General features: G+C 49.9%; 1 protein-coding gene across 7 annotated transcripts in view; it reads left to right on the top strand.

The window, feature by feature from the left end:
* RIPOR2 (RHO family interacting cell polarization regulator 2) overlaps window positions 1-21,937 on the top strand; it is a 275,758-nt gene that overhangs the window by 238,922 nt on the left and 14,899 nt on the right. For 5 of the 7 annotated variants that reach the window (XM_059399570.1, XM_059399569.1, XM_059399567.1 and 2 more), the window contains 10 exons: window positions 3,800-3,843; window positions 5,006-5,131; window positions 5,366-5,514; window positions 6,752-6,881; window positions 10,415-11,053; window positions 13,844-14,025; window positions 16,289-16,460; window positions 19,310-19,445; window positions 20,419-20,580; window positions 21,562-21,720. In XM_059399570.1, the coding sequence (XP_059255553.1) occupies window positions 3,800-3,843; window positions 5,006-5,131; window positions 5,366-5,514; window positions 6,752-6,881; window positions 10,415-11,053; window positions 13,844-14,025; window positions 16,289-16,460; window positions 19,310-19,445; window positions 20,419-20,580; window positions 21,562-21,720 (1,899 nt within the window). The other 2 variants (XM_059399573.1, XM_059399572.1) reach the window with 2 other exon arrangements.

Raw genomic sequence — 21,937 nt, 5'->3', positions numbered from 1 at the left:
GCAAGGTAAACTGGCAAAGGATAAAACCTGAACTTATTTGCAGAGGTTTTATATTATTTTATTTTATGAAGACTTGCTCATTTATTTGAGAGAGAAAGAGAGAACACCCCAGTTCTAGTGGGGGGGAGGGACAGAGAGAATCCTCAAGCAGAGTCCCCGCTGAGCCCTGAGCCCTACTCGGGGCTGGATCTCAGGACCCTGAGATCATGACCTGAGCAGAAACCAGACAGAGTTGGATGCTCAACCAACTTAGCCACCCAGGCGTCCCTCTGCAGAAATTTTAAAGGGCATTTTGGGTCTTAGAATTGGCGTGTCTCACCAGTTCCTATTTGTGGAAACCCATCAATTGTGCTTTTTTTCTGATGTATTAAAAAAATTAAATCCTCCAGAAAATAATTAGTGAACATTGACTTTTTAAGTTCCGCTCATATTTTAGGAAATCTGTTCAAGTGGCTTCTTGTGTTCTAGTTGTCAGGCCCGTTCGCGGAACTGGCTCCAAAGTGGTGGGGAGGCAGAACCAGCTGGTGAGGTGCTGCCATCTACTGACAGATGGTGGTAACAGCAGGTGCTTTCTTAAGCCTCCCTGGACCTCGTCTATGATCTTTTAACCCTGAGTGTCCTTGAGATGGGCAGAAAGCAGAACCCTCCATTCCCGTCTCACACAGAAGGCAAAATGCCTGGTGTCATACCATCCACATTATCTTTCCATGGGTAAAAGCATGTTTAACCTACTATAAAAACAACCAAGAAGGGGCGCCTGGGTGGCTCAGTGGGTTAAGCCGCTGCCTTCGGCTCAGGTCATGATCCCAGAGTCCTGGGATCGAGTCCCGCATCCGGCTCTCTGCTCAGCAGGGAGCCTGCTTCCCTCCCTCTCTCTCTCTCTGCCTGCCTCTCTGTCTACTTGTAATCTCTGTCTGTCAAATAAACAAATAAAAAAAAATTAAAAAAAAAAAAAAACAACCAAGAACTGAAAGGTCATAAATGGCCTCTTGAGACTGAACCACCAAGGGATCCGTGGGTCGAACGGACATCCTGCGTGTGAAGGAACATGAGTCCCAGGGCTGGTCTTGTACCCGCTATTTCCTCTCTGGCCACCTCTATCAAAAGGGAGGGACTGTTCTTCTCGAGTCTATTTAAAAATTTTTAAATGGTACCTTCTCATTTTTTAAAATACAGGCAAGTAGACCAAAAATGTTAAATTCATAATATAGTCACCCCACCAGTGCTAAACTTTGTAAAAATTGTCGTGAATACCCAAATAAGCTTTCCTCTGCATATATGCTGTTTGTCAGCCAACATACATGATCTTTTGTCTTTTCTCTTATAAAATAAATGCATGATACTTTAAAAAGCCCCATAAAAATCACTATATAATGTCAAAACTGTAACTTGCTTCACAATCCCATCTTATCAGAGATAATTATTTTTATCACTTTGATATATTTTTCTAGAATTTTTTCCTAAGGATACGTTTTTATGTAGCGGAGGTCATCCTCTACATAGCTTTTATATTTTGCCTTTTTGCTTTTTTTTTAACTTAATATTACTTTATAAACATTATCTTATTAAAGATATCTAAACACCTGTACTGAAATTTTTTACTTGAAGAGTGGTCGACACACAATGTCACATTAGCTTTAGGCATACAGCATAGTGATTTGACAGGTTTATATGCTGTGCTCTGCTGGGTGTGAGTAGCTCCCATCTGCCCCTGTACCACACTATGACAATGCCATCGACTGTGTTCCCAATGATGGACTCTTCATTCCCATGACTTATTTACTCTGTAACTGGAAGTCTGTACATCCCACTCCCCTTCACCCATTTGGCCCAACCCTCCACTGCCTTCCCTCTGACAACCATCAGCTTGTCCTCTGTTATCTATGGGTCTGCTTCTGCTTTTTGTTTACTTGTTTTGGTTTTTAGATTCCACATATAAATGAAATCATGCGGTATTTGTCTTTCTCAGCCTGGCTTATTTCACATAGCATTATAGTCTCTCGCTCCATCCATGTTCTCACAAGTGGCAAGATCGCATCCTTTTTTATGGCTGAGTAATATTCTGGTGTATATAAACATTTGTACTGAATTCTTAACTGGAATTCTTTATTGTATATATATTTTTTTAATTAGCAAGAAAGTACTAGAGAGTTTGCCCATTTTTATTCAATTTGTCTCATTCCTTGATGACAGTGTTGTCTTCGTCTCCCTATTCGGGTAAAGGACTTTGCTTTGTGATTGGCACAGAACCAAAGCCAGGATTACTGATGAGCTTCTGTTAACAAGTATAGTCCCTTCCATTTGCCGTGTACGTCCGATGTGCGGACCTTCCTCCCGACAGCCTTACTCGTGCTTGACACACAGTAGGCACTCCGGAAATACTGCTGAGTAAATACAGGCCACTCACTCCACCCACCCATATCCTCTCCCCTGTGCCTTCTTCGTGCGCCAGTGGGGATACTCTTCCGTTCACATGCCACCTTCCTCCATTTAACGACCCTATGTTAAAGGAGATAGAATTTCTTGTTTAATTATATAAGTAACACGTTGTTACAAAAATTCAGAATATAGGAAAAAAAAAAAAGACCTCCTTTTACTGTCTCTTCATTGCTGTTCCCCTCTCTGATGTGTATCATTTGCTGTCTTTTCATACTGATGACCTCTTCTAAGTGAACTGTATCTAGCACATGCTCGATGAGTAGTATTATCCCGCTGCCCAATATATAATCGTTACTGTGTATTGTCTTCACAGTCATTGCCGTCCATTGTCTTTACAAACAGTCCTGTGAGGTGGACACGGCTCCCCTCCTTTGAGAGGGGAAGAAAGTGGAGTTCATATCTGGAGGGTACTTGCTGGTAGAGAAAAAAGAAATCTGCTTCAGCGTTAACTGCTCTGCTGTCTCTTGTCCTTGTCTGTTTCATCCCCCAAACTGCATTTTGTTCTGTTTTCTGGGTATCCAGATCGTTACCCCAGGACACAGACCCTCCCATACATGGAGTCTCCATAAATATCTACAGAAAGAAAAAAAACGACTGATGAAACCCAGAGTCCTTGGGTCGTCGCACGGCACTGCTGTGACGTGCTGTGTTCTTGCTGGCACAGCCAATAAGGGGCTGCATCTCAGACTGGCAAGGACGAGCCAGTGGTGCGATGGTACCATCGGAGGGAAGCCCCATCTCCACGCGGGGAGTCTGGGTTGTTGTCCTTTGGTTGGTTGGCTTTTGTTTTCTGAATCACTGGCTTTGTGTAGACGGTAACCCATTTCAAGTGGTTTCATAATACGCTAGATGGGGGCATCATTATGCCGGATAAATAGGAAAAGGAAAACACGGGAATGAGTGAATTGGAGAGAGGCAAGGGTACGGGGTCTCTTCGCCCAAATGAGAGACACTTATCAGAAATCACGAATCTTGGGACAGAAAGAAAAACAAGAGAGCTGTTTATGTTCATGAGAGCATTTTGGGTAAATAAAGGCACGTATCTTTGTGGCCCTCATTCTCTGATCCTGAAACGCGGGTGGACCCTCAGCTGACCAAGGATACACACAGAGTTCTAGCCCGGTCCACCAGCCTTCTTTGCCCCGGAAAGCAGCGTCTTTGATGGATCCAATCAGGAATGTTCTCCCGGGCTGGGCTAGATGGAATTCCCAGCGTCGCAGGGCCCTCTGGTGCTCCCCCGAAGCTATTGCATGAGCTTTCGCAAAGTCCTGACACTCCGGGTTTTTTTAACTGTGCTAGTGTGGGTTTGCGAAGAGGGGAGATCTGTTCTGCGCCCCATATCCCAATGCTTGCTTTACAGGTCTGGCTGGTTTTGCCCGCCTCTGTCCTGGAGATCAGTATGAGGTAAGTGTCCTGTCGGTCTGCGGGTTGGAATCGAGGATTTGAGGGACAAGAGTCAGGTGGTCATTATTTTGCTTCTTAAATTCCCCCCCCCTTTTTTTTTCTTTTACGTTTATTTTGAAAAAAAAAATTAAGCCAGTGAGAAAATTTGGAGATGGAGACCCTCATGTAGTCTTCACCCAGATAGCAATTTCTACCATTTTGCCGCACTGGTGTTATTACTACTGCGATGATTGTTGTTATTTGGCTGAAACATTCTAGACTGATGCCCAGACATGGAGACCTTTCACCCGAAATGATTTTCCTAAAAACAGAAGGACACGCTGTCCTGTCAGCACTGTGCAGTTGTCCATGCGGCCAACTCAGCGATGGCCCTTAGCTACGGCTGCTTGTTATGCCTTTATACAATCGGTCTCGTCTTTTCCCTGGTGTCCCAATGATAGCTCTCTTTTCTCCCGCTGCAAGAGCCATCCCAGATCCCGAGTGCTTTTAAATATCGTGGGATGAAGAAGCTAGTGTCTAGACCTTTCTTTATAAAGATATACTCCAGAAAGTATAAAAGCCTTTCATCTTTTCCCCCTTCAGAAGGGAACTTCCCCTAATTATTTCATCTAACTGTTGCCTCCAAAACCCACCATGATCATCCTTGGGGAGGGCAGGAGAGGGGGATCTTCCTGTCGGAGCTAGGAGAGCGGGAGGCCCTCTCTCGGGACTGTCTCGCTCCGTCGTCTTCATCCAGGAGGAGGGGTCTTACTTCTTGCTTCTGGCTGCTAAGTAGGTTTAGCTGATTTAGCTGATGGTTTCTCCTCCCTATCACCGAGCTGGGGAGTTCAGTGACTGTCGTCATAGACTTATGGGGGGAATGAACTGGCCATGATGACCGCGGTGACGCGGAAGGACACAGTGTGATGACCCTTTACTACAGGAGGCCCTCCATGCCCTCTTGGAGGGGAACAGACCTTCCCCCCCGCCCTTGAAAGCCTCCTCTCTGCCCCCTACCTGCTCCACCCCCCAGGCCCCAGGAAATTGGGAAGAACCCAGCAGAGGGGGGTGGCCGGAGGAGGAGGGAGAAGGGCAGCTGCCTTATTTCCCTGCTTATTTATCTTGGTGCTGGGGTGGGGGAGGGGGGCGAGGGCCGTGGGAACTGAGGTGTGGTTTTCTGCAGATTTTCATGAAGTACGGCCGGCAGAGGTGGAAACTGAAAGGCAAGATAGAAGCCAATGGCAAGCAGAGCTGGGACGGGGAGGAGGTGGTGTTCCTGCCCCTGATCGTTGGATTCATCTCCATCAAGGTTCAGTATTGTCTCTGCCGTCCCCCGTCTTCCCACTGCTGGGCTGGGTAGCCCACGGGTGGGGATTTGTGTTCGTGACTTCTGCCCACTGCCCCCGACCCCCACCTCATAGACCCCTCTCTGCACCCCGAGTCCGTGGCGAAGACCACTGCTGTCTCGCAGAGCGGGCTGTGAAGAACACGGGGGAAGCGTGCCTGGCTCCCTGTAAGGCCTTCCCACTCCTTCTCCCACCAGGTCACAGAACTCAAAGGGCTCGCCACGCACCTCCTGGTCGGCAGCGTGACGTGTGAGACCAAAGAGCTGTTTGCCGCCCGACCTCAGGTGGTGGCCGTTGACATCAATGACCTCGGCACCATCAAACTGAGCCTGGAGATCACTTGGTAGTAAGTGGCCCTTTTCCGTGGGGTCCTGTTAGAAATACACGCCTCAGGGTCAGGCTGTTCCAAGGGTGGCCCTTGGACAGTCAGAGTCCCCAGGGAGCTCGTCGCAGAAGGAGACTTGGGTCCAACCGAGACCCGTGTCAGAACCTCGGAGGGGACAGGGATCTGTCCCCTGGCTTGCCATGTGACAGTTGTGCACCGTCGTCTCCATAAGTCAGAGAAGCCTCTGTCTCACCACTGTTCTCTTCTACTTCTACTGCTTGTCTCAAGTAAGCTAATTTGGGAGGAAAATAACTGTCCAGGAGGAGATATTTCACCCTCAGAAAGATCCCAATTCTCACTATAGGGTTTTCGCTGCCTGTCCCACTTCAGCTCTACCCCATATGCTGCTCAGGGAAACTTCTCAATATCCTTCATGCTCTCCCGCAACAGAACATTTCCAAAGGGCAAGAGATACCTCTTGTCAGAGCAGCGAACTTAAAGGTGGTTTTCTGAGGTCGCCTCACGAGAAAGGTCATGTGTTATTTAAACACGGGTTGCTCTCAAAGTTTGCTACAACGCCCCTGGTGGATTACCACGTAAGCATGACCTGCTGAGTGCGGGTGTTCAGGGTCCCCTTTCCAACATGGGGGCGAACCACAGAAGCAGCAGACCCCCTGCCGTCTTGTCCCTGGAACACTCTCCCGCGCGTTCCGTGTTCCGCCCAGCCTTCCCTCCTTGTAGTTCATGTCACTGATCTATGGAATGCAAAGTCGTTCTTGCTGGATGGACCAGACGCACGATGGTAAATGTTGTCACATCGGGCAGGACAGACTGTCCTCCTCCCATCAAGCAGGAGTCTCTGTGTCCGCTGAGACGAGAGGGGGTCTGTGTTTTCTTTAGAACAGTGATCTGTTGCTCTCTTGTACTGTTAACGCGTCTGTTCCTGCAAAGTCAGAGACATTTTATAGACTTCAACGTCATGTGTTGGGCAAGCATTAATATGTTTGCATTTCTAACATGAACGGAGAAACAGATTCTCCTAGATAAGTCGCCCTTAGAGCTACGATGCTGATCTGTGGTCCCTTGCGTGGGTCTGGGTGTCGTGCTCTGCTCCACTTTCTGTTATCGCGGCTTGTTTTCAGTTCCCCTGCACCCGCTGGTTTGCACTGACTTTGGCGTAACGAGGAGCCTTCTCAGCCCACAGTCTGGCTCAGGGGGCTGGAATGGGCACACGTTCACGGGACTCCTTGTGTTGCAGCCCATTCGACGTGGAGGACATGACGGCGTCCTCAGGTGCTGGGAACAAAGCGGCAGCCCTCCAGAGGAGGATGTCCATGTACAGCCAGGGCACCCCGGAGACCCCCACTCTGAAGGATCACTCCTTTTTCGTAAGTTCCCTGTGGCTTCTGGAGGAGGATGTGAAACCCCAGGATGGGAAACACCTGACGTCTGGTGTCACGGGTTCTCGATAACTCCTAGCAATGCTCATCTCAGAGCTCCCCCTAATCAAGCAGCGGCTAAGAAAAGCACATTCCAAGAGGCCCTGGGCCATTTGCACGCAGGCAAACACCACCTCCTGTCTGCCCTCTCCCCAGCCTCCCCCGCCCCCCAGGGCTTTGATAATGTGCAGACTTTCCCGGAGAGTCTCTGAGGTCAGCCTTTTACGTAACGGGTGTCAGTAAGGGTCTCCTTGCGGTCATCAGAAATGCTTGCTAGAATGCTCACGAAACACGGTGCCCGTTGTCTCCCGCTAACTCCGCTAACTCCGCTGTCTCGCTTTGACTTCCGAAGAGGTGGCTGCATCCCTCGGCGGCCAAGCCGCGGCGGCTGTCTGTCTTGAGTGCCTTGCAGGACACTTTCTTTGCCAAGCTGCACCGCAGCCGCTCTTTCAGCGACCTGCCCTCCCTCAGGCTGAGACCCAAGGCCGAGCTAGAGTTTTCCGTGAGTGTGGGTGGCCTGCCCGCCGTGCAGTGCTCGCCTCGGGGGCTCGGGGCGCGTTTGCTTCCGTGTGTCTCTTCTCTCCTCTGTCTCGCTTGCGGGGCAGTGGTCACAGCTGTCCTGTTCCTGGGGCGCGAAGCGTGTTCCTGCATGCACCTCTGTCACAGACCCGGCGTGGCCCTCTCGTCCCTGAGCCCTGCTTTTGTGCCGTGATTTTCTCCGCGGTGGCGAAGATATCCATGGTAACAAGATCATCGTCTTTGAAAAATGCAGTTACCCCCCCACCATCGGAGAAGGTGTCTGTTCCCAGATTAAGCGAGCTTATCGCTGGGGACAGTCTCAGTTTTAGACCTGGCGTGCGAGGGAGTCAGAAGCCTTCGCACCCACTTTCCTAGAGCTACTTTTATTTAAAGATGGTCTTCGCCTTAGTTTGTGGTCGTGTGGGTTAATTTTTCTCTGCATTAGTAAAAGAAGCTCTTTCATTTGTAGTCAGGAATACAGCGGGGGACCTACAGTTCCTGTGTCATGCGTCCTGTCCCAAGAGAAATCACACATGAACATACGGACGTGGAAGGGTCTGCTCTTGACAGACATAGAAAAGTTACCTATGGGGAAAAATAAGAGTAGTCTTTGAACGTCCAGAAAGGAAAGGACTAAAAAGTTTTCTAGTGAACGATGATAATCATTGCTTCTAATTCGGTGAATTACAAGACACAGATGAGAAGGGCCAGGCTAACCTAGTGGAGTTTCCAAGGCAAATAGGAACATTCTAGAAGGAAGAAGTGCATGAACACATGGGCCAAAAATGGACATATAGCAGATGCTGTTGTATACACAGCTATCGATATAATGTATATGTTCACGCTCACGTACTGTAAGTTCTGGAGGGAGTTGGTAGGGGTTTTAATAGCATAATTTAAAGGAGAGCGAGTTTTGAAAAACCTCCACGGCTTCTTGGAGCCTTTTGGATAAAGGCAGAGCCCTCAGAGCGGCTGTACCTGTCCGGCCTTCAGCAAGCTTGCCTCGCCTGCCTTTGCCCGTTCTTGGTCCCCTACTGCAGCCCCCAGAGCCCCAAGCACCCTCCAGCTGCACCTCCCCCTTCTTGAGCTCCCGTCGGTGCACAGCCACTGCTCCTCTGGAAGACACTTCCTCCTGCTCGCCTAAACCTCCCCATCCTGCGGGGCTGAGCTCCAGGACCACCTGTTTCCCGGTTGGCAGCCATCCCCGTGTCGGGGTCCTGCCTCGCGATGCCACGTCTCGTTAGAGCTCACTCCCTTGTCCTGTCGTGTGCCCATTCGTGGGCAGGTCCCCTTGGCGCCCCGGAAGTCCCCTTGGCCAGAGCGTCGCAGCTCAGTCTGACTCCTGACGCTGGCCACTCACACAGGTGCACGTCGGGTTTAGGTAAATGGCTGGCGAGGACTTTGGGATTTGAATAAGAGCCCGACTGAGCGGTCCCCCTGCCTTCACCGAGCCTCCCCGCACCCCGGGTGGCCAGGGCTGTGCTTTGAAGACGAGATGAGATGGGCAGGACCACCTAGAGGGCCCAGAGCTAATGGGAGATGCTCCAGAAGTTCCCCCTGTCTCTCCCCCCGAGGTGGAGGGTGCGGGGAGCAGACAGAGGGCACCGAACTAAACAATCTCTGGGGCCCTTGGAGCCCCACCTGGTCCTCAACAGCTACTGAGAAGTTTCTAGAACTTCCACTCTCAGGCCCGCCCCCCAGAACTCTGAGCAGCACCCTTCGGGGGTGGGGGGTGGTCACAGAAGAAAGCATTCTCTAGAGACGACCCTGAGCCTACAGAGGTTACCTGAGTGTCCCAAGGACACGTCCCTTCACTCATCCCCGTGGTTAAAATGAATTGCCCTCCAGCCAGATGAGAATGTAAAGTTAGGGTTGAACTAACTAACTGGGGGTCCCCAGTCCAGCAGTGCTGGGGGGACCAGGAGGACTGCCGGGGAGGACAGGGAGCTTTTGTCTTTCTGTCTACTCCATTTCACTACCAGGAACATTTTTGTTTCCTGGGCTTATTCCCAGCATTATTGTGATTTTTCCTTACTTCCCACAGAATTCAAATAGACATGCACTTGGTACTTAATCATTTACCTAAAAGATCAGTCCAGAGCCCAAGAGAAATGATCCATTTCCAAGGAGCTGATCTCCAATCACTAGAAAACTTTTCCCACAGAGCAGCTCTTGGCCCTGAGACACGGCACAGGCCACAGCGTAGGGAGCGATGACTTGGAAATCATTTTGATGCCTGCATAAACAAATGATCTTGATTACCTGGGTATTTGTAACCTCTCTCCCTTCCGAGTTCTGCTTCATGAATCACAGAGTGTACTTGACCCAGCCTGGGTCGGCTTGACAAGAGGACGTTGTATTTCTAGATGCGGCTCTGGGAGAGCTTTAAGTTTATTCATCTTTTTCTCCCATATTTACGGAGGCTTTGCAACTATGTTTCTGGTCTTCGGTTATTTGTGGCACGGTGACTAAATTAATAGAACATTTTCAAGGGCTTGGGAGTTGTGGGTAGAGGGTCTTTTAAAATAATTTATGAGAACTGAAGCAGAACAAAGCATCACATCTTTTGAGTGAACTAGCATGAGTGTTGGAACGTCTTTTAAGATAAATGCCAAAAAATAAAATTGTAGTGTTCATAACCTTGGCTGCCAAATACTGTGAGATTCTGGATTTTAGGAAATAGGCTCTGTTCCCTCCCCTCCCCCCAATCTTTTCTTGTGAAAACTGTTGAACCTAGGAATAGAATAATGAACTTTCACTGAGACTCAACACCAGAAATGGTTTGTAAAGGCTTTTCTTTCGCCTCACACACACACGCGCACAGACCGAATCAACAGCTAACATGTTAGGATTATGAAAGCGCTGGTTGTGTATTTTAATTGCCTGGCATCTTGTCTGGAAAGAAATCCCACCCAGCATATCGCTTGTATTTAAAATAATAACAAGATGCCTTTTATCCACAGTCTAATCTACCTGATGACGTCTTTGACCACGGAAAGGCAGCTGAGGAGAAAACGCCCCTGTCTCTCAGCTTCAGTGACCTGCCCAACGGGGACTGTGCCCACACCCCCCACGCAGCCGGCCCTCTGTCCACCGCAGGCTCAGCAAACCCAGAAATTACCATCACCCCTGCAGAGCGGAACCACAGCAGCCTGGCCTCCCGGAACGAGGGCTCGGGTGACTCCAGCTCAGCATCTTCTAGAAACTCCTCCAGAGAAGGCCAAGAGCCACAGCCACATGTGGAGGAGGACACAGACGGGCCCGGGACCCCCCTGTTCCTGGAGAAGGACGTGGCAGAGGCCCTCTTACAGGAGTCTGATGAGGCCTCCGAGCTCAAGCCTGTGGAGCTGGACACGTTTGAAGGAAACATCACGAAGCAGCTGGTCAAGAGGCTGACCTCGGCGGAGGTGCCGGGGGCCACGGAGAGGCTGGCCCTGGAGGGCTCCGTCAGTGGAGAATCCGAAGGCTGTCGCTCCTTCCTGGATGGAAGCCTAGAGGATGCATTTAGCGGGCTTTTCCTTGCCTTGGAGCCTCACAAGGAGCAGTACAAAGAGTTTCAGGACCTGAACCAAGAAGTCATGCACTTGGATGACATCCTAAAAGTAAGTACCATTTTAGGGAAATCAGATTAGGTGCGGAGAGAGGCGTCTGAAGCCAGCTTTCTCTCGGAAGTAGTGTGTCTTGGTGTTTTATCCCCCTGCATCACAGAACTGAGGGACGGTCGTCATCTGAATGGCCCCGACTTTGAAACACCAGGAGTGCGTGTTCGTTTTTATTTCCCTCACACAGATGAGTTTCCCCCGAGTTGGTTAGGAGTTCAGTCTCCAGCATGCGGAAGGTCTGAACCCCTCCAGCCCCGGGGTTAGTCACCGCAGTCCCAGAAGGGAGCTGGAGGCACTTTGGGATCATAATCTCCCTGAGATGCTACCGGAGAGAGTCCCTTTCTGACTGAAGTCAAGAGTGAGGCAACTGTGATGTGGGAGCCACGGGCCCGCACCTCCCCTCTCCCACCCCCACGCCCCTCACCCCTCCTCTCCCTGCACCCCTCGCCCTGCCTTCCCCTGCACCCCACCTCCCCCTGCACCGCCCCTTCTCCAGTCTGGTCTGGTCCCAACCAGTGAGTCGGGACTTGCAAGTCATCATCTCCTGTGCTCTAGAAACCAGGGACCCCCCCCGCCCCCGCCACCACCACCAGAGCTCGCTCTCTCTCAGCCTCACCCCTGCTCAGACAGCTCAGGGTAGAGCGGGTGGCAGAGGAGAGCGAGAGGGATGATCCCCTCAGGCAGGAGGCCCCAGGAAGGAGGCTGCTGTTGTCGCACCAGAATGTCTGTGTTGCCACCGGGCATAGACTTTCTAAAACACTGCCCAGGAAGACAGAACCTGAGTTTTGTCCCAAATCCCACGGCCACCTCCTGTGCTCTCAGCTTTGCCACTCTGGCCTTGCTATACGGAAGGCGAACTGACTCCTTTTTCCACAAAAGAGCAGTTCTTTGGGGACCTGACCTATCAACCAGACCAGACTGGAGAAGGGGCGGTGCAGGGGGCTGGCTGAGATTCCGCCCACAGAAGGCCGTCTCATCCCCTTGTGCGAGTGTCTGTAAAGCGTGGTCTTCTCAGTGGCACGTGGGAGCACATTTCCAAGGCTTTTCGGACTGTCTTATCCCTCTCGATGGTGCTCACGACCTCGGAGGGGGCTTGTCCCCAGGGCAGGTGAGACTTCCTGCCCTGACTCTCCAGGTCCTCCAGCACTCAGGACAGACCAAGAAGCAGGCCAGGGCGCTCTGCCTCTGCTTTCTGGAAAACACTTCTCCGAAGCCCCAGACAGGACTCCTGCATGGAGGCTGCTTGTCTAACACTCCAGTGAAAACATCTTCTGCCACCTCAATAGACCCTGGTCTGCAGAGTTGACCAGCTTCGCTTAGTGGGCAAAAGGTGTGAAATTTAAAGACACAACTGACCCCCCACCTCCAGCAGAAGCCTTAGAGAAGCGAGTGGGGAGAGCAGCTCCCATCTGCAGGCATCTAGCTGACTAAGATAGCGGCGTCTGCCAGCGAACCTTGAGCAAGCCGTCTGTGAGTCATAACAGCCTGGGGGTCACAGATTTCCTTCCAGAGTATTATCTCCATCTGCTGTTGTTCCAAAATGATCCTGCCTTGAAAATCCTTAAGTGTTGGGCCATCCCTTTGTTAGGATCAATGTTTAAATGCATCCGTAGTGGGTGAGGTTAAGTTGGGCAGATAGCTGGTTAAGAAAGAAGAACCTAGAAGTAAGTTGCATCTGGACTGGCACCCTCTCTCTCCCTCTCTCTCTCTCTCTCTGAGATGGAAAACAGCATTTGAGTTTAGACCTGGGGCAAGTGGCTGTGGATCCAGCCAGAATCGAAGCATCCGCTAGACAAAGCTTTCTCTTTTTCCCCCTTCACGTTCCTAGGATGCTAAGCCTCTTGAGGATCAGAGACTAAGTGATGCAGCCTCGGGGACGGAGATCAATGAGGGTGAATGAAACAACTCTGATTTAAAGACCGAAAGACGGTTTCCCCTGTGCTTTTGTGCCATCTTGAGTCTCAGAGACAGACCCCTGCAAGGCGCTGCCTGCCTTGTGTTACGAAGTCAGCAAGGAGAGCCACCTCACTGGAAGGAGGCCTTTGGTTCTTGTGCCTTGCAGGACCGGTCCTCTTCAATCCACCCCAGCGTCCGTCCTCTTGAATACTTTGGGACGATGTCTTTCCGTCTCTGTGCCCATAGCAACTGGCCTTATTCTGTTTGTCCTGCTTCTGTCTGTGTTTGGCGATACAGAATCCTCCAGCCCCAGAATGGGTTCCTTGGGCAGCCAGCTTCTGTCTCGGGACCGCGCAGACATGGCCGTGTCATGTTACGGATCGGTTATATTTGGCCTTGACGCCATGGCTCTTCAGACTCGTCTGCTGGTTGTGTTTCCTTTGGGGTTCAGCTCCAGGCAGAGGGAGGGCTAGAGCAGTTCTGTCTCCCAGGGCTCTCTGGGCTATCACAGTCCCTCAACTTCCCATTATAAAACCAGGCAGAAACAGAAGGAATCCTAGAAAGCGCCCCAGTGTGCTCATCTCCCGCTTCCACGGTGTCAGCTCAGAGCCGGTCTTGTTTTTTCTGTTCTTCTTGCTGCTTCTTTCTCGCCAGATGATTCTGGAACAAATCCCAGATGCTGTGTCATTTTAATCTATCGTTGTACTTTTTTTTTTTTTAAATATGAAGAGTTTAAATGCATTTTTTTTTTTTTTACGCCAACCACAACAAAAAATAAAAGCTTGAAAAAAAAAAAAAACCCAGAAAGTGTCGCATCTCAAGTTGAATGCTGTGTGTGGTGTTTTCTGCCTCTGGCTATGTTGATCTTCTCCCTGATGCCTTCTGCCTTTGCAGTGCAAGCCGGCCGGAAGCCGCAGCCGGTCTTCCAGTTTAAGTCTTACAGTCGAAAGTGCTTTAGAAAGCTTTGATTTCCTGAACACCTCTGATTTTGACGAGGAGGAGGACGGGGATGAGGTTTGTAATGTTGGCGGAGGCGCGGACTCGGTATTTTCGGACACCGAGACCGAGAAAAATAGGTAAGTGTAAAGTTCGTGTGTGCTGGCACCTCTAAGGTCTGGAGAGTGGTTCTCTGTCACTGTCCGTCGCCCCCCAGGCCCCTCCTAGGAGGAGAGAACTTCCCCCAGGAATGGCCATTGACTTTCAGCTCCCTTTTACTCTCCAGGACGATGTTTTGTATCATTCACCTCTTTTGTGCTGTTCAAGGACAACTGAATCGCTTTTCTTCCTCATAAACGAAAGGGACGTGTTTGTGTGTATACACGTATGTCCCGGACGGTTCGGGGCCTGCTACCTGACCCCAGTGTAATTAATTCCACATTAACTAGATATGCTGTGTTTCCGGAGGAGTCCTACTGGATGACCCTTTTGTACTGGGTTCTCCTCCATCTGGGTCCTATTTCTAATGTCTTCATTATATCAGTCTCTGCCTTTTCCCACCCCTTTATCTCTTGCTCCCTTTGACAAAGTAGTTCCAGATCAAGATTATTGGTGCACATATCAAAGCCAGGTTTCAGCCCCGGCACATATTTCCCTTAGCACGAGGGATGACCGACTGGTGGCTGAGACCTGATTGCATCTTCTCGGACAGGCAGGGGTGAGCGGGAGGGGGCGATGAAGGTGAAATCGTGTTTTCTTGGACAGCCAGAACTTGTGTTTGGAGCTAGAGTCTGGGGTCCATTCTGTGACTTCTGACTTCAGCGGAAGCAAAGCAAACACAGTCGAGCCTACCCACCTTCATTAACTGCCGGGGGAGAAAAGATGCACACACATACTTCCCCAGAGGAATGCGTGGATTCCCACCATCTTTACCGCTGAGGTGTTATGCAAACAGGTTTTCCAGCTATGAGGAACTCCACTGTCTCATCTTCACAAACCTCCCTAGGTGATGTTATAATAACATTTTTGAGGGCTTTCTTATCCCTGGAGGGGTCGTTCTTTCAAAATCAGGAAACAAAAAAGTGAGAAACAGATTTATCCATTGAGCAAGCCAAGGGCCTGGCCAACAAAATTTATTCAATGACTGGAAGGCTGCTGTTATATTCCTACTTTCTGTGCTGAGATTTTTCTAGCCTGACTGAACTTGTGAAGTGCTTCTAAACCAAAAATCCGTCTACTCATTAGCTTAAGCTGTTACATGGTAGGTCAAAGTCAGACCTCAGTCTAAACTTCCATTTTTGCTGCGGTCAGAATCATTTCAACAACAAAACCATCACGGGTTTTGTACATTTTGTAGACCACTGATATTAAATTGTCTAAACTGATTGACTTTATGTCATCAGCGGGATTAGGTGAAATTGTGGAAATTGTGTGTGTGTGTGTGTGTGTGTGTGTGTGTGTGTGTGTGTTTTAAATATGTGCTGATGGCCGGGACACAAGCAGAGTGCTTTCCCCTTGGAGGTGAAAGTTAATTGGAGGAAAATGTTCAAGGCCTCTAAGCTCAGGTGCATGATTTTTCTAAATCCCAGATGCTGGGCAGGGGGTTTTGCAAACCCAGAAACCACTAGCTGCCCGGTTGCCGCCGGCTGTGTAACAGGACACGGTGGTGAATATCTGTGCCAGTCAGCCCTCCCATGTGTGAAATGAGACAGCTACTCCCTCTTTCCCACACAGATTAATTTTCAGAACAAAATTAGATAATAGAGGCAACAGATTTTATTTGTAAGTCTAAGTGCCCATCACGATACAACTTGAGACAGCTCCACGGCGAGGCTGAAACCAGGCATGAGAGGCAGAACCCCAGCCCCGCCTGGGAAGATTCAGATGCCCCCTTGTGGCCTTTGTCTGGGGCAAAACGTCATGTCTCCTGCTGGCAACTTTCTCCTTTTCTTCAAGGAGCAATTGATCTGAGGCCAAGAAAAAGCCTTGACTTTACTTCTTAATGGTCTTGCTCTTGGGGCGACCTCCATACAGAGGACAGTTTAATCCCAGAAAATCTGGCAATTTCCCATCCACAGAGCAAGCAAGTATAACAAGCACAAAAACGAGAGCCCGTCTCAAAGACTCCTTGGTGTGCTGGCTTTACAAAGGGCTCATTGTGCTGGGGCAACAACCAGAGAACTCTGGGAGCAATCTGTTTGCTCGATCTTTTAACAAGGCACATGGGCTGACCAGGCTGAACCAAGAAGCAGCTTTGGAAAGGTAGCTCGGCTTTTCGAGGTGGGCTTAGCAAAAGCCTCCCGTTCAATGGGTGCCAGAGGGGGCCTTTCTTGAGTTTTGTTGAGGTGACCCGGGGTTTCCATGTCAAAAGAAACTAACATCTCGCTCCCCTTCCTGCTCCAGGACCTACAGAGCCACACATCCTGAAGCCAGGGGGCACCTTAGCGAAGCACTGACAGAGGACACAGGGGTTGGGACTAGTGTGGCAGGAAGCCCTCTGCCGCTGACCACGGGGAATGAAAGCCTGGACATCACCATCGTCAGGCACCTTCAGTACTGCACCCAGCTCGTTCAGGTAGGACTGCTGACCGCGTGCCTCAGAGCCCAGTGGACGCACCAAGGTGGGCTTCCTTTTTCAGTTACGCCAGAGAAACGAAAATTCAGGAATAAGAGAACCGTCTTCCTTTGAGTTGGGGCAACTCAAACATTCTCATGGGCATGGCCATCCTCCCTGAGCCCTGGGTTTTTTTATCATAAAACCCAGCTCTCCACACGTTATTCTTTTTTTAAGATTTTATTTATTTGAGAGATGGAGAAAGAGCAGGGGGAGCGGCAGAGGGAGAGGGAGAAGCAGGCTCCCTGCTGAGCAGAGAGCCCGATGTGGGGCTCGATCCCAGGACCCGGAGATCATGACCTGAGCCGAAGACAGACCTTAACTGAGTGAGCCACCCAGGCACCCCCTTAGCTCTCCACACTTTAAGAGGTCCTAGGTTAGTTCTTGATGTCAAATCATTTGATAAAAGAGAAGAGTCATGTGACTAAGGAAAAATTTTTGTGTTCTGCCAGCTACAAATGAATGGACTTTGAAAGTGAGAGTTACTGAGCGTCCTTTGGTGTGTACTTGTGTCCTGACTCGGCTTTCTACCCCCCGGACAGCTAAAGGCAAATTGCCGCAGCATATAACCCCAGCTTTCCAGATCTGGAATAAAGACTTACCAGCGACGAGAAAGAACACTTTCACAGGGCATTATCATTACCAGTTAGCTCTCATTCTGGGGCACCGTGGGCCTTAATTCTCTTTTCATTTCGGGCTGTCTACCGGTCAAGGTTTTACAGTAGTGGAGCACAGATTTGGGAATTCTTCGGTTGCAGGAAGTGCTGTCGCTGTCTTGACAAAGCATTTTCTCCTGAGCATCTATTTAAACGCACCTCGGTGGCCTGGTGGCCTGTGGTGCTCCAGCCTGCTTGCACGTGCGGGGGACAGGAGAAGAACACGAGAGCATATGTCAAGGTCGGCAGGAAGGGACCTAAAAGGAGGAGCCCTGCTCCTAAGAGCAGGGGACCCACTGCAAGATAGAGGCAGGGACAGGAGGAAGGGGCCGCAGAGGGACCAGAACTGGGTTAGTGTGCTTCTTCCGTAATATACTGAGGCAGTGTAGCACATGCTTCTCCTCCCCGAATCAAGAGCCACAGAGTCACCTCAGACGCTGTGGGAAACTGGTTGGCAGTGAGGACTCTTGTCACTAAGTTGGCCACCATCCCCGTTGATCTCTTCCGTTGACTGCCGAGTTGGTGAGCTGTTTCCTGCAAGCCATTTACCGGCAGCCTGGCAGGAGGTGCTTTCTTTAGTTTTTTTTTCCAGACCAAAATGGGCAAGGACTGTGATTTACTTCTAGCTATTTTCGATTCCCCAAGCCCTTGAATGAGACAGTTTTCACCATCCTTCCTCCCTGCTGAGCCGGATTCTGGCTTGAGCCAAGGATCCATTTGCCTTTTAGAGGGAAAGTCATTTTTCTGTGAAATGTAGGAGAATTGTCTGCCGTAAATGAATGGATGTTTTCTCTCGAAAAGCAATCAGCGGACTGTGCGGTGCCGTGTTCTTGTGCAGACTCAGGCCATGGTTATCACACGTCAGCTCTTCGGTGGGGGGACATCAGTGCCAGGAAAACAAAAGAGGTAGATATAAAAGATGTGGAATAAAGTAAGGATTAGAAACTTAATTTCTAACTCCCATCTGCTGCTGAATCGGTGAGTGAATGCCTGCATTTGGCATGTAATTGCAAAGAGATAAAAATGGGCATTCCATAAGAATCATAATAGTTATAATCATGCCCCAAATCAGTTCATTTCTCCTGTATTTACTTACAGGAAAGGCATCAGTACAAAACTGTTTCACGAGACTTCTGAATTTGAGAATCCTGTTTGTGTGTTCTAGGGGATTTAGTACAGGATGCATCCTGCCTCCATGCCCACCACATGACTGAGACAGGTCTCCAAGGGACACAGAAAGTACGAGAACATCCAGGCAGCCACTGACTTCGGTCCTCTCTCATGCGCTTTGCTCTTGTGACCTGCACGTAGGTGCAGTCACTTGCTATGTATTTGGTCTTGGGCACATTAGCTGATCTCTCTGGCCTCAGTTTCCTCAGCAGTAAAATGGAATACCAAGGGACACCTGGGTGACTCTGTGGGTTAAGGATCCAACTCCTGGTTTGGGCTCAAGTCGTGATCTCTGAGTCATGAGATTGAGCCCCGCGTCGGGCTCTGCACTCAGCTTGGGATATTCTTTCTCCTCCTTCCTCTGCCCTCTATGTGCTTGGGCACTAAATAAATAAATGCTTAAAATGCACTATCAACAGTACCCACCTCACAGGGTGGCTGTAGGAAATCACACAAGCTAATACATGGACTCAGACCAGTGCCAGATACATAAAAAGCACTCATTAATTAGAACGAGATAGCCTTGATTATAATCATGATTATTATACAACATGTTCTTCATGTTCAGCTTGAAAACAAGGAACTCAATCCATGCTGTGAAAAATTACTACTTGTGAAATAAATCTTTCTTTCTGTTAGCACAGAGATAAGCAGCCTAAATATGCCTTCATGATCTCAAAGAGGATTTACAAGATTTACGATACATAAAAAGCTAAGGCAACTTTATCAGAACCTTGCAGCTCTGTTATTGAGAACATTCCAGAATCTATGCAGGCACGGAAAAAAGGTTATAAAGCAACAAAAACATGTGTGATTTCATCAGCTCTTGTCATCGGCCTGGAATGAGGAACGTTCTCAAGCCGGAACTCAAACACCGCACGGGTTGAGTTTGCCTGACCGCTGAGTTAGGAAGGAGGCGGTTGGGCCAGGAAACCTCCACTGACAGCAGAGGAACTGACCCCCTGGTTCTGTTTGTCTCCTCAGCAAATTGTCTTCTCAAGCAAAACCCCATTCGTGGCGAGCAGTCTCTTAGAGAAGCTTTCTAGGCAAATCCAGGTGGTGGAGAAGCTGTCAGCAGTCAGCGATGAGAACATAGGGAGCATCAGTTCCGTCATCGAAGGTAAGTGCGTGCATGTCCCACCTCCGTGCCTGTGCTCGCCGGCCACATCTCGTCCCTGCTGCCTCCGGACTGCAGGAGCGCATGCTCGGGCCATAAAATAGAGGACTGTCCCCTCCCCGGTGTGGTCTCCTGAACACCTCGGAGTCCAACCAGCAGACACTGTGTTTCCTAGAGGGCCGGCCAGCCCCGGACATCAGACACTAGTCCATAAACAGCACCAGCATCCACCGACTTTGCCATCTCACAGACTTTCTCTGCCAGAGAAAGGGGACCCGGGCAGATGGCTGAGAGGCAGAAAGAGGGACCAGACACTCCGGGTGTGAGTGACTCGTGTCTTCCCTGCTCTCAGGCGCTCCCAGGCCATCACAACCACACACCAGGGAGATGCTGACCCTGGTCTGCCTGGCGTGATACTCTTCCTGAGTTCAGTGGGAGAGGCCCCCGGCCCCGCTCAGACTCCTCCAGCCCCCGCCAGCTCTGTTCAGCGCCTTCAGAAAACCCCCCCCAGGTTTCGTTCTCTGAGCCTACCCCCATGTTTTGCTGCCAAGTTACCAGAGAGGACACAGTGAGAACATCTTCCAGAGTAGAGCTGCTGTGTTTTCTCTCACTGAAAGCAAACAGTTTTGCTTTGGCTGCATGTCCTCCGTTGCCCAGGCTGGAGGGGTCATAGCTTCTGGGTCCTTTGGAAAATCTGCCAAGTACAGAGAGATCTTGTAAGTTCCGATTCAACACCACAGGGGACGCCCCCGGCTGGATGGCCTGGCCATTGGTGGAGCCCGAGACTCTGGATCTTGGGGTCGTGAGTTCAAGCCCCACACTGGGTGTGGAGCCTACTTTAAAAAAAAAAAATTTTTTTTTTTAAAAGAGAGAGAAAAGGGGGTCCTGGTGCCTGCCCCGCCCCCACACAGGTACATCTCTTCACCTGCCTCTTTCAAAATGTGCAACGTGGGGTCGGGGTTGCTCTCTCTTCCAGCCATCCCAGAATTTCACAAAAAGCTGTCCTTGCTGTCCTTCTGGACCAAGTGCTGCAGCCCAGCCGGTGTCTACCACAGCTCGGCCGACCGAGTTATAAAGCAGCTGGAAGCCAGCTTTGCCAGAACCATCAACAGAGAGCACCCCGGGCTTGCAGACTCAGGTAAGGGGCGGCCATCGGGGGGCAGCACCTCTGCCATTTGACCTGTGAGCGAGCACCAGCGGGTCCCTCCCCGGGGACAGTGACTGACTCTGCAGAGAAAGCAGCATCCGCTCAGTACCGTCTAAGAAAAGAAAGACTTGGACAGTCTTTCAGAATATCAGCAGTGACTTTTAAAAGCTCTGTGTTTCCTATATTGCTGTTTAGGTGGTTGTAGGCTTTTTTCATTAAAATGCCCCCAGTCTGAGAGTGCCACGGGAAATAACCACTTGGGAAAAGCTGTTGGGCGATTTCCACTAAAGCTAGATGTACCCCTACCCCTATGACCCAGCAATTCCGCTCCTAAATATATCAAGGAAAGTACCTGCTTATACTCACAAAAAAGACAGGCCTAGGAAAGTTTGTAGCAGCTTTATTTACAAAAGCCGAAAATCAGAAACAATTCAAATGCCCACCCGCAAGAAAATGAGTGTATTTTGTGGGTTTATATGTATGTATGTAGATGTGCATATGCATAGTATCGTCTCTATGTATTGTGCTTATATCAACAGTAACAGATTCCCACAGTAGGAGATTACACAGCAGTTTTTAAAAAGAACCAATTACTGCTCTAAGCAACGTGTAGATGAATCTTACAGATATTTTGTTGAGTAAAAGGAGCCAGATACAAAAAGCACCTACTAGATCATTCCATTTACATGATGCTCAAAAACAGGCGAGGCTAATTCATGTGGATGGAAGTCAGATTATTAGTAACCTACGGTGGGAAGGGGCACAAGCTTACCTTATGGGGAGCCAGGCGAGTTCTGCACCTCGTCCCTAATGGCGGTGACAGGTGTGTGTACACATCAATGCGAAACTCACCGAGCGGCATGCTGAGGACCAGCTCAGTTCCCAGACTTCTCTCTGCCACGTACCGCAGTAAAACATGAATGAACGGTCATGTCTCTTCAAAGCTGCTTTCCATCTTTCCCTTCCAAACAGTGTTCCGAACCCTGGTGTCCCAGATCCTGGACCGGGCTGAGCCACTACTCCCCTCCAGCCTCCCTTTGGAAGTCGTCACCGTTTTCCAGTATTACGGTTATTTTACCAGCCACGGTGTGAGCGACCTCGAGACTCACTTGAACCAGCTGGCCAAGCAAGGTGGGACGCGTTCTTTGTCACACTGTGCACTGGCTCCCTTTGGAGTCCACTCTGGGCTTTTTAGGTGTAGTGTTTAGTGAGGGGAGCCTTTTCATTTCCCCCAAGTCCACAGCTGGGTTCAGATCTGCCTTTTCAGTGACTTTTGGACCCTTAACATTAGTGAGCCTCTTGGCAAAGAAGCGGGGGTTTACTCAGAGCGTCAAAGAAGCGGGGCTTT

Source organism: Mustela nigripes, chromosome 5 (assembly GCF_022355385.1).
Source record: "Mustela nigripes isolate SB6536 chromosome 5, MUSNIG.SB6536, whole genome shotgun sequence".
Lineage (NCBI taxonomy): Eukaryota > Metazoa > Chordata > Mammalia > Carnivora > Mustelidae > Mustela > Mustela nigripes.
Note: the sequence above shows the minus strand (reverse complement) of the source record. Positions and strands in the feature narration are given on the sequence as shown.